Source organism: Bactrocera oleae, chromosome 6 (assembly GCF_042242935.1).
Source record: "Bactrocera oleae isolate idBacOlea1 chromosome 6, idBacOlea1, whole genome shotgun sequence".
Taxonomy (NCBI): Eukaryota; Metazoa; Arthropoda; class Insecta; order Diptera; family Tephritidae; genus Bactrocera; species Bactrocera oleae.
In genome coordinates, this window is record NC_091540.1 from 50,385,683 (window position 1) to 50,398,976 (window position 13,294).

General features: G+C 37.2%; 1 protein-coding gene across 10 annotated transcripts in view; it reads left to right on the forward strand.

Annotated features, from left to right (window-relative positions):
- The window catches only part of Sarm (sterile alpha and armadillo motif), a 113,619-nt gene that overhangs the window by 98,150 nt on the left and 2,175 nt on the right, over positions 1 to 13,294 (forward strand). For 6 of the 10 annotated variants that reach the window (XR_011397152.1, XM_070112090.1, XM_070112092.1 and 3 more), the window contains 5 exons: positions 4,299 to 6,182; positions 6,258 to 6,437; positions 6,501 to 6,670; positions 8,484 to 8,677; positions 9,425 to 10,511. Coding sequence is in view for 9 of the 10 variants with exons in the window: in XM_070112090.1 (XP_069968191.1) it covers positions 4,299 to 6,182; positions 6,258 to 6,437; positions 6,501 to 6,670; positions 8,484 to 8,677; positions 9,425 to 10,511 (3,515 nt within the window). In the remaining variant the exon portion in view is untranslated. Of the gene's footprint in view, positions 1 to 2,209; positions 3,148 to 4,298; positions 6,183 to 6,257; positions 6,438 to 6,500; positions 6,671 to 8,483; positions 8,678 to 9,424; positions 10,512 to 13,294 lie in introns of those variants that run through there. The other 4 variants (XM_070112091.1, XM_070112094.1, XM_036359201.2 and 1 more) reach the window with 3 other exon arrangements.

The following is a 13,294-nucleotide window of genomic DNA, read 5'->3' on the forward strand; positions in this document are numbered from 1 at the left end:
AGCTGATGTTTAAAATTTTTAAGCGAAATGAGTTTTTCAAAACTGAACGAGCACCTAAATCAAATTCAAACTATGCTATTTTTTGTTGTCGAGAGTCAAGCATATAAGATTTCCAATATTTGTTAGCCAATGAAAGATTTTAAAACTTAACGAAACTTTTTAAGTACCCAAACTTTAATATGTGGTGCGTTAACGATAAATTATTTATTTGAGTATGTGAAGAACTTGAGCACGATTGGCATTTTTCGATCTCAACGAAAGATTTTTAATTAAAGAAAAACGTTTAAATTTTGATTTTTAGTTTTGGAAATCGCAGATATACTTATGAAATTTTTGTGAACTTAAACATGAGATTTTGTTAAATTTTTGTCCGTAAACTTATAAAATTTATAGAAAAAGTAGTGAAAATTTCAGAAACTTAACAATTTGTGTTTTTAACTTTACGATTTCGCAAATATCATGACATTTAATATTTAATTTATTTATAAAAATGCGCTATACGTATTTCAAAATAGCAAGAGCATTCAAAATTTAACAGAAGTTTCGAATGATTGAAAAATTTTTCAAACTTAACGAAAGTTATAAAGCTTATAGAAACTCAATTTTGTGCATTCTTTATTAAAATAACTGCTTTAACTTTTGTTATAACACTATGAATAGTTTTGAAAACTTAACGAAACATTTCAAACGTAACGAAAAAGCGTATAACTAAGCTTTTTACTTTTTTTTAGCTTTTTATTAACGATTTGCTGTAATTGCACCACTAAACGAAAGTTTTGAAATTTGAAAAAAAATTTAAAACTCAACGAAACTATTTACAATTAACATATTCATATCGAATCAAATCTTATATTTTTCCACGATTTCCTAAATATTTTCTAACTCATATATATACCTACGGAAAGTTAAATATATCTAAAAAAATTTATTTATATCCTAATATAATTAAAAAAATATTTAATAGCGTTGTAAATACAAAATAAAATGTCAATGCAAAAATTCAGGTGTCAACAACCTTTAAGTGTATAATAGAATAGTTAATAAAAATAAAAATAAATTAATAACAAACTTGCGGAAAAGGCTCAACATACAGCACTAATATATAAAAATATTTATTTAAAAAATTTTGAACCTTTACAAACAACAGTTATACGCAATAAATCTTGCGCTACAATAAAATGAAACGTTACACGTTCTCCGCTAATTATCCATACGTAAGCTGTCAAAAAAATATGATTTTCTTCTTTTCAATTTCACGCCTTTTGTGTTGTTGTTTACACTTGTGCGCTAAACTGTACTGAATATGTGAAATTTTTATTGTATATAAATAAACTCCCACTATGTATATATGTATGTGTATGTACCTTACGACTTGATCGTGTTATGCTTTTTATTCTGTTGTCTATAGAAATTATTAACTTTTCACGTCGATATGTCGTTGAGTATGTGGCACGCGTAGCTAATAGAAGTTGTTGTAGTTCGAACCAAGAAAATACCGAAATAAATTAAGTTGCAATTCAAACACGCGCACATGCACACACCAATGCATAGTAGGGTGGAGCGAAAAAAAAAATTTTAACTCGAAATTTCCTTTAAAACTGAGTGGGCCGATGTTAAAAAAAATTTTTTTTTTAGCCAAAAATTTTCTTTTTTTTTATAATCTACAGATTTTACCTCAGGCTAAGCAAAAAAAATTTTTTTTTCGCTCCACCCTAATGCATATATATAATATAAATAAATCGAAAAATATAAATAAACAACAATAAATCGCTTTGTTGACGTATGTGCGGGCCAAAAACGTACCCCCGAAAATACAGTGCTACAAACATACATATACCTACTTATATATGTATATATATCTATATATATATATATATATATTTATACAAAAGTCCACTTCATAAGCCAATAATTGTTTTAGTTATATACAATACACACATACAAATATACATACATACTTGATTTGTGTTAAATGTTGTATTTTTTATGTCGAAAAAAAAGAATTGTGCGCGAAAATCGTTTAGAATGTTTTTCTTGGCTGAAAGTCGCCCGCAGTCTACGTGCCACAGACGAGACGCTAGCACAATTGTGGCGTGTGGAATTTCGTAAATTGCGCAGGTGTTTTCAGCCAATAATTTGCAACTGTTTCATTAGCTAGTAATTAGCTGCAGGAAAAAATAAAAGAATACAATTTAAACAAATATAAACTCAATAAAACAAAAATTGAAAAAAAAACGACAACTACAACCACACGCGTGTAAAATAAAGTAAGCGCACAAAATAGGAAACCAACTTAGTGCCAACCGTAATAGCGAATACACAAACGACAAACGGGCGAAGATGTCCCAGCAACCACCTTGGCCCATACGTAAAGGCATTTACCGTTCGAGCGGCCAATCGGACTTCGTGCCCGCGCGTTCGCCCAGCCCCATCGTCGAGATGCCGTTATCGCCACCGCCCATAATCAACAGCAACGGCGGCACGCTCATCAGCCGCTTTTCGCCCACCTGTCCGCTTTCGCCACCACCACAGCCCATACAAGTGATCGGAGATCCACCAGGGCCCACCATTGCCACAATCAACGACAATGTGGCCACAACAAAATCGTCAACACTGTCCACCGCCGCCGCAACCGGTGCAAAGAAATCACACGCTCAGTCAGCAATGGCGTCCACACAGTCTGCATCTTCATCGTCGTCGCAAAATTCGTCAACTGCGTCGTCTTCTAGCACATCCTCGTCGTCGTCGTCATCTGCTGCGCGTATGTCCGCCGCTGCTTCATCTTCGTCGTCGTCGTCGTCTTCGTCCTCATCGGCCGCGGCCGCTTCTCGTTCTGTACGTAAAAACTCTTGTCCACCCTTTCAGCATTTTAGCTCGCCACAAATCGCTTCGCTGCCGCCACTGCCACCACACGCCCACATACAAACACAGCAGCAGCTGCCGCAACAACAACAATTGTCAACACAACCAGCTGCAAACAACAATAACACGACAGCCGCCACCCACACAAGCACACAACACCTGAACAACAACAGAAACAACACATCCGGTACATACTCGAGCAATCCGAATCTCAGCAGCGCTGCAACAGGTGGCAATGCCATGAAGAATGTTCGCGAAATACCCATCGAGGTCGAACAAAACAAGGTACACAAGCATCGACTGAGTTGCAAGCTCATCACTTTGCGCGTCGGAAAAATTTATTTTTAATTTGAAGGGATGTAAATTAAAGTGTGTGTTTTTTTAGATATCAAGTTCGTTTAGATATTCTCGGTATCTTGTAGTTGAATTATTACAGATGTAATATTATCAAGTATTGTTGGATTCAAATCTTTTTTTGATGATCTCGGTCTCCCTATCTTCTTACAATATATCGATTCCATTATATATCTTTTTATATCGTTTCTATAATTTAAACAATATGAAGTATGACAGTTTTGTATTTCTTTGCAAAAAATTGTTTGTGGATCGTTCTAAGATCGAATAATAAGCAAGGAATTTGTTAAGTTTTATTTCAGCTTTGTCTTACCAAGACATTACGCAGGTTTTCATAGACTTACGTATACCGAAATTAAATCCTTTTATGTCTCCAACCTAGTATAAGCACTGGATTTTGACTGGTAGCATATTGATTCTCAACGGTATTTCAACTAGTTCTCAAGTTATCTTGTCGAAATTAATTTTTTATATTTATTATTGATCTTAAGTGCTATTATCTCTTATCAAAAACTTTTTTAAAGAGAAAGAAAATTTCTTAAGATTCGAGAGAGTTAACTGGATAAATACAAATCGAACTTATTTTGTGACATCTTTCGAAATATAGACATATTAGGGAGTAATCTGGGAAATCTGACGCCATACAGTTTTGGTAGGATAACAAGAGAGAGCAGATAATAATCGTAAAATCTGGATTTCGATACCATCCTGGCGGAACCTCAACGAAGATTATCTACAAGCTTCTTGTGACAAGCATAAATCAATTAAAAGTTTGTTAATAATACAGTTTTGTTAACACAAATAAGGATAGATTAGTGTGCATGACGAATTTAAAATACTTTGAACTTTGTCAATTAAATGTCTATATTACCAAACTATTTGCATACATCCGTTATATATTTTATTAATGTGTGATGAACCTAAATGTTGTGCCTTAAGTACTATCGCTGTACATCTACTGCTTATGAAAGCACTTACCTACTCCAAGCTATCAACAGTTTTAATACCAAACAGAACTATGTAATGCATTCACCCTAAACTATAAGTCCTAACTAATAACTATATGTTTTTCAACATTTCAGGAAGCCCTCTCGCTACGCACTGGCGATATAACTCAACAGGCTAGCAACAATGTGGCCGCCGCCAGTATTAAAGTGCAAAGTGACACCTTCTCCGCCGACAAGAAAGCCATCTCACAATCGCAACAATCACAGACGATGACCTCGAACGGCATTATCAGTCAGGAGAAACATATGTCGTCTGCTTCACAAGCGAATTACACAATGACCCATAAGGGTGTCTCCAGTTCGGGCAGCAGCATGATCTCGTCCACCTCATCGGCGCTCATCAAATTGCACGATCTAAAGTTGGATGATCTGAAAGCGCTAACATCTGGCAGCGGACAGCGAGAAATCGAACAGGCTATCGCTAAATATTCCCGAGTATTGACATCATTCGTAAATACGCTGGAGGATTCGAAGGCAGCGCAAGAGAAATCACTGTATTTGGAGAAAATCAATGAGGTCATGCAGCGCGCTTGGGCTGTGCCCACACACGGACACGAGCTCGGCTATAGTTTGTGCAATTCATTGCGTAATAGTGGCGGTTTAGATTTGCTCATGAAGAATTGTGTACAGGGTGATATGAAAATCAAGTTCTCATCGGCCAAATTATTGGAGCAATGTCTAACCACAGAAAATCGTACACATGTCGTCGACAATGGTCTCGACAAAGTGGTGAATGTGGCTTGTATGTGCACAAAGGAACCGAACACAGAGCATTCGCGTGTGGGTACCGGCATACTGGAGCATCTATTCAAACACTCGGAGGGTACGTGCTCGGATGTCATCAAATTGGGTGGTCTCGATGCTGTACTCTTCGAATGTCGTACAAATGATGTGGAGACTTTGCGTCATTGCGCTAGTGCCTTAGCCAATTTGTCACTCTATGGTGGTGCGGAAAATCAAGAAGCTATGATCTTTCGCAAAGTACCCATGTGGCTATTCCCGTTGGCATTCCATGACGATGATAATATAAAGTATTACGCCTGCCTTGCAATTGCCGTACTCGTGGCGAACAAAGAGATCGAAGCTGAAGTGCTTAAATCAGGTTGTCTCGATTTAGTGGAACCGTTCGTCACCACACACGATCCCTCCGAATTCGCGCGCTCCAATTTAGCGCATGCTCATGGACAAAGCAAACATTGGCTTGAACGTTTGGTGCCAGTATTGAGTTCGAACCGTGAGGAAGCACGCAATCTCGCCGCTTTCCATTTCTGCATGGAGGCGGGCATTAAGCGTGAACAAGGCAATACAGAAATCTTTCGCGATATTGGCGCGATCGAAGCTCTTAAGACTGTAGCGAGTTGCCCGAATGCGATCGCATCTAAATTCGCCGCGCAAGCGCTACGTCTCATCGGCGAAACCGTGCCACATAAACTCTCGCAACAAGTACCGTTATGGTCGGTCGAAGACGTGCAAGAATGGGTGAAGCAAATTAATTTCGGTCAGTTCGTAAAACAATTCGAGGAGTCACAAGTTGATGGTGATCTCTTGTTGAAGCTGAATGAGGAAAATCTACGCGATGATATTGGCATTGCGAATGGCATACTATTGAAGCGTTTCGAACGCGAGCTACAAAATCTCAAACGCATGGCCGACTACTCATCGAAGGATACGGCGAAGATGCATCATTTTTTGGCTGAAATCGGTTCAGAGTACTGCACATATACATATGCAATGCTAAATGCCGGCATAGATCGGAACTCGCTGCCACAGCTGAATGAGGACATGCTCATTGCGGAGTGTGGCATCAAGAACTCCATACATCGGCTACGTATACTGAATGCCGTAAAAAATCTGGAAAACTCATTACCCAGCTCGTCGGAGGAGAATATGGCAAAGACGTTGGATGTCTTTGTCAGTTATCGGCGTTCGAATGGCTCGCAGTTGGCCAGTTTATTGAAGGTAGATTTCCAATTCTACAAATAGTTTACGAACTCAGTCTAATTATTAACTCTCTACTCGTATCTTGTTCGGCAGGTTCACTTGCAGTTGCGCGGTTTCTCGGTGTTCATCGATGTTGAGCGCCTGGAAGCGGGCAAATTCGATAATGGACTGCTAAACAGTATTCGACAGGCGAAAAATTTCGTTTTAGTATTAACACCAAATGCGTTGCAACGCTGTGTGGATGACGACGATGGCAAGGATTGGGTGCATCGCGTAAGTACCAAAGCGTCAATAATGCTTCGGTACCGTTATTTTATGTTTCAATTCACTTTACAGGAAATCGTCGCCGCGTTGAAATCAAATTGTAATATTATTCCTATAATTGATCAACAATTTATGTGGCCCGAGACCGATCGCTTGCCCGAAGATATGCGCAGCGTATGCCATTTCAACGGCGTCACGTGGATACATGACTATCAGGATGCCTGCATCGATAAACTAGAGAGGTAAGTTATCACTATATGCGAAGTCAGTATTTATTACTACGTCGGAGGGGTTAAAGGTTCACGGAATGAAGCGATTTAAGTTGTTAGGGTGGAGATCATTCTTACTAAATTCCAGTTAGAGCTGCAGTATCTCTTTAAAACTTGACTTCAATTAACATTTTTATTAAAATTGGAGACTTTGCCGGACAGACCCAGTTATGCTTGTTGAAAACTTGAACTATGATCAAAGTTGTATAAAGTGTGTTAAGAACAGAACACCACAGATTTTTACAAAATACACTTGACATATTAAAGGAAACTTTTGCTTTAAGTAAAAACGTCATAATGGATACGAAGAATTTTGACTCAAGAGAGTCATAGAAAGCATTAACATTCGAGCTAAGGCTAAGGCTAACAGATCTTGAGCTTGTTTTGAAGTTTTATAGCAAAAGCATCCGTTTTTTGAGTAGTACCTAATAATAACAGAGGGGAAAGACGGTATGGCATGATGGGCTGTGTAAATTGGTTTCAACGCCCGAGTTCCATAGCTCCTAGAACCTCGCTACTTATGGACACTATAGTCATACATTCAAAATAATGTCCAATGTCGCAGTATTCAAGGTTCACTTACCATTTCTACCTAGTGTGCCTTACCATTTCCACAGAGATTAAAAAATCCATACTTTATGGCGAGGCACAGAGAAAGCACTGATATAGGATATATTTGTTCAGTTTACTCACAATACCACAAGAAAGGTGAATTTTTGTGAAAATTTCGAAGCGATCGTATTCTAAAATGTTTTCGTAGTAAATATTCTTAAATAACGCTTATTGTACTTTATGTAAAAAGACCGTTTTATAGGAGGTTGACACAGTTGTAAATTGAAATCGAAAATTTTAAAATTGTATGCTCATTCCGAGTGCTTTTTGCACCACTCTTCGCACATATCCACTTCAATATACAATATTTCAATTTCAACTAATATGGCAGCACTAAGTATATTTTTATAATTGTGTCCGATATTTATGTCCTAAATATTATTACCTAACCAAATTTGCTTGCAATGAAAAATATAAATGAGTATAAAAACAAAAATTTTGCCAATTTTACAATATTTTTTTCCACAAATTTTCTTGTGATTTCGAAAATCATGTTACCGCCACGCCAGATGGATATCATTATAAGTTTCCAAAAAGCGGATTAATGCACTTGTGACTGAAAATAATCACCGGCTTTTGCCTGAAAGGTATACATACATTTTTCAAGTATTTTTTTACTTATACTTTCGCCAAATTTTCTTACGCAACATCATACATTTCGCAGTGGCAATGAGTTTGCGACGCATTATTGCACTTTCATTTGCTATAAAATCTACTATAATCCTTATAAAAAAAATATTCTTTATCGTACATACATACATATGTGGAATATAAAATTTTGTAACTCATGTTGAACACGCGTTATGGAATTGACGAGGATGCAAAATTTGTCGGTTACTTCTATGCATGCTATAATAACTAAAAATATTGGACTCAAAAGCAAAGTCTCGGAGATAATACGAATTCGAGTGATTTCTTACTCTAATACTGAAAGTAAAACTCTTCTCTACGCTCAATACTAAAGCAACTCTGTGATGTACACACACATAAACATACTCACAAACTTCACTTGATATCAAAATTTGGAGCACATTTATTTATTTTTTATTTTAAATATATTTAAACCCAAATCACATTAACCAAAACTTTTGCACATAAAACTTACTTAAATTTGTATGGCGTTGCCAACTTCACTAAAACGTTTATTCTCATTTCTCTCCTCCCCACACGACAGATTCATGCGTGGTGAGAAGAATTTGGATCGCCTTGTGGGCATACCCAGCACACCGGGCTCGGTGACCTACCAAAGAATGCACAGCAATGACTCCGACTATCAGCAGAGCGTGGGCGGCGGCAGCGTCGGCGGCGGTGTTAATGGCGTTGTATGTGTTGGCGGTGCCGGTGGTGCGGCGAATAGCAGCGGACAAGGTGGGGCACAACAAAATACGACAACTACAAATACAACAAATACGAATACATAGAACGGGGCGATCCAGCGTTGAAAAGCCGAAAGAAAAACTTCAGCTGAGCAAATGAGTCGCCTGGATTGCCCCGCAATATGAGAACATACATATGTCCATAAATATGTATGGTATGTAGAGATATATGATTATGCAGAAAATTAAAGGAAAACAGAATGAGGAAAACAAAAACAAAAAGCAATTATCATGAGAATATGATCTGCAAAATAAGATTGTTGAATGTTTATGAGAGCATAGTGATTATGCGAACGCAAACTCTTCGAATATATACAAGCCTATATATATATACACACACATATATATATACATATATATATATATATATATATATTTATTAGTAGATATTAAATTTAGCGTAGATTTAGCAGAAGAAAAGAAAATATTCTATACAAAAACTCCACAACCGAACACCTCTCTTCTCCCAACTCGAACTTACTCCTTACTATTTGATATTCATAAAAAAATTTAGTTACTCTTACAAATAGCTGTTACTCACTCAACTCAAAATAATTTCAAAATTTCGCCCGCGCGAATCACACTACTTAAAATGTAGGTTAGCTTTAGTAAGACGTAAACAGTTAACTTAGTTATTTATGTTTGTATTATCGTACTACTAAAAAAATCTGAAAACTCAAAATGCAAAATGCAAATTTTAATGAACGTTCATATTTAATTAATACTAATCACAAACTAGCAGCTAATCACCAGGCAAATAGATACCGGCAATCCCCCTCACCGGCCAGACAACGGATAGGCGGCAGCTGCGGGCCGCTCGGCAGCAACGGTCAACTGAGCATGTTCGGGCGTGGTTCGAAGCGCAACCTAATAACGCCTTACCGCACACAACAGACAATGGCACAGCCGAAGGCGCTGCTCATGGGTGGTTCCATGCAAAACATGTCACCGACTGGCTACCGGCCGCCACGACGCAGCTCGGCTAGTGGCATTAATAATGGCAATAGCAATGGCGTGACAGCCGGTGCTGCCGCTAACTATCGCAGTCACAGCGTCGATGAATTGCTGGACACCACTGACGGTTTGGGCTCCAACGATCGTATTGCCGATATGGCAGCACGCGTTACGGCCGGCAGCACAGCGCTGACCAACGCCAGTTCGACGAGCACACTCCAACCGGGCAATGATTACGCCTCATCGGTCGGTTCGCTGTCCGAGTTTTCCAATGAAGCGCCGCAAACGGTCGCTAGACGTGAGAAGAGCGCAAATATACCACCCAATGCGCAGCATCGTAAATCGCGTTCACTCGATCATTTTCTCGATGATAAGACGTTGGCGTTGGTGGTGGCGTCGAAACCACAACCGGCACCCATGGAAGGTACACAGAGTATGCAGAATCTTGCCACACCCGCAACGCCCGATCTCAAACGCGGCACACGCACACAACCGTTGACGCAACGCGGCGACAGCGTGTCCACATCCAGCGCCGCAACGACGCCCGAACCTGCCGATATCGGCGTACGGAAGACGCACGGCGGTGGCGGCATGCTGCCGTTGACGCGTCGCAGCCCGGAGGGTGTCAGCTCGACTGATGATGCACAATCGTTGCGCAGCAGCAATACTTCGTGCGGCAGCATGTTCAGATCGCAGGTGCGCGCATCGGCGCATACGCATCGCGGTAGTCAGAATAGTGGCAAAACGTCGACGTCATCGCTGAGTAGCAATGCGCCAGGCAACAACACGCACAGCAATAACAACAACAACAATGCAAACAATAAAACCATTCTGAATCGAACAATTAAAAAAGTTCGTTCGCTGATGAAAAAGTAAGCATCACACACACAAACACTCTTACACACTCAAATATACACGCCAATAAACACTTAACTCGTATATCCGTTCGTATCAGTGAAATTTGCGATCTCAATCAAAATCAATATCGAAATGTTTGCGCCAATCAGTTCACACAATCTACATAAATATGTTGAAACCGTAAACAATCAATCGTATGCATTCGTGTGTCACCATATTATCGACCAATCAGCAGTTAACTTGTCTCGCTCACTATCACACTGTCTCTCGCTCTCTCCCGCTTTACCTTCTTCTAATATAACTGCTTCATAAAATGCATTTTTAACTTTAACTGTTTCTCATTAGTGTCTTGTTATTGCCATAACCATCTCGTTGTGCTTACATACATACATACTATACATATGTTAATCATATCCACTCACTTTCATGCTTTTAGTAGTTAATGTAGTTAGTATTTAAGTTGTAAGTAATAATACTATGGCGCTTGTCATCTCGCGAGTGTTATGCCGCGCTTAGATTTTAGACCTGATAGCTTTAATTCCCGCTTCTCAAATACAACCCTGCAGTTGCAGTAGCTCAGCATGTGTTGAGTGACTTTCTCGCGAGATTTTTACGGAACCCTCATAACAAAATATATATACCTATATTTAGCTTGGTGAGGTGATAGACACGCGTCTAGAATGTAGAGATCGCTTGATCAGACGTAAGAAGTTAGATAAGTGTCCCAAACTCCGGTGTATTTTCACATAACGAAAGCAACATTAAAAGTTTAAGACCTTGCTGCGTGTATAGGTTGGGAATAGAGAAGTAGATTTGTAAATCTTTTACTAAGATTATATTCCTTCGTAACTTCTAGCCACTAAAAAACTAATTTTTTAATTTAGTACCCATATACATATCTATAACACCAGATTCCTAACTATTTGAGTTTCATATCCAACTTTTCGAGATCTTTTAGACATATAAAGGTACGATAAATGGTTCTTTGTGCTTCATCATTAATATAAAGTAAACGATAGAAAAGTTAAGAATCGATAATTGAGCTGCTTCAACTCCCAATTACATCAAAAATTCTCTTCAACATTATCTTAGCCATTAAAAAAATATTCACATAACCTGAGCAACATAGGCTTACTCAATTGAAATTTCACAGAAACCCTGTAAACACTCACAAGAGTAGAGAGCTATGCTTCGGCTAATGCCGTCAGATCGGAACCTTATACAAAAATTTATTCAATGCTTTAGTAATGTAGTCCCAATGATAGTTACAATTCTTAGAATACTTCAACGCGAGAAAGAGATAGAAGATCTCACAAATAATTATAATTTCAGCACATTTTCAGTCCATAAACAATTGAAACTCTGCTCATTTTACGCTCAGACAAAACTATACACTTACATTACTGCTGAAAAAATCTATCAATGGTGATTTATAAACTATATATTCAATTTTCTTTATAAAAAAAATAACGCATCTAAAGTTTCTTAGCCTCAGCTTTGCGCTACAAACATAACGAATAATTTATCTAGTGCCTCGCGTTTTTCAATAAGTTTTTTCTTTCTTCAAAAATAATTTAACGATAACAAATTTTTCTTACTAATCTTTATTACAAACTAACAGTGAAGTATGGTAGCATAGGAGATTGCACAGTTGCGTAAGGATATTTCGAAATAATTATGAGCTAACGTGACGTCGGCACAACAGCTGATTTTGACAATTGCGCTGTGGAGACGCCTTTGTATGCTCTTAATTTTACAAAGCGCCAAGTTGCTGCTAATTTTTTTGAAAATTAGTTGTTGGTGTTTTCGATTTTTAAAGTACGAGTATGAAAAATAAATGCTTGTATGCCAGCATGTGTGCGAAACCATGACAATTAATACAAACATATAAACATAGAATTCGAGCGAGTGGCAGCCAAACTAACCGAAAAGATCTATTTGCCTTGTGATTAGTAGGGTGGTTCGTATTAACTGTATGCATACAAATTAAATAGCTATGCAAATTTTTAATTTTCTCACATAAAATGCTAGTTTGTACGTTAATTAAAATAATAAAATTAAAAAAAAAAAAAATTTAATACGACAACAAAGCACACGTACTAAGTTAGTTATTAAAAAATTTAAATAGTTTAAAGTTGATCCCACTGTCCGTTGTCTTTTTTAACTATATATATTTTTTATTGCTTAATTTTTTGTAAATATGTATGCCGTCCGTTTGTCAAGAACAAAGCAAACCTCCAAATGTAGGCAGAGTTAGTTCTAAATATTTACATAAATTCAATGAATTTTATGCTAACAATACAACAATAAAAAAACCAATATAGGCCTTAAGTTAAATAATAAAAATTAATATTAAACTTTAATGTTAGATAAAAACCAAGAATATATTATTTTAACAAAAGTTTATTACAAACAAAAACATAAAAAAATGCAAACATATTTTACATAAGTTAACTCTGTAAGTGATATTTTTTTTCTATAAACTTTAATTAACATACGCTGTATATTGATTTTTAATTTAAACGTACATTGAAAATGTCTATAAAATAATAATTTTACATAATAATATTGTTTTTAAAAAAATATAACCTACAAATTTACTGCAAAATACCCATTGGCTTTAAGTTAAAATAATAAAACAGAAAATACAACAAAAAAAAAACAAAAACAACTTGCATTTATTGAAAAAAATATATTAAAAAATATTGCGAAAGAAAAATTATAGCTTGAGAAAGCGGGTGGTTCAGTGCGTTTCTAGAAAATGTATACGGGGTTGAAATCATAACTTATTCATTAA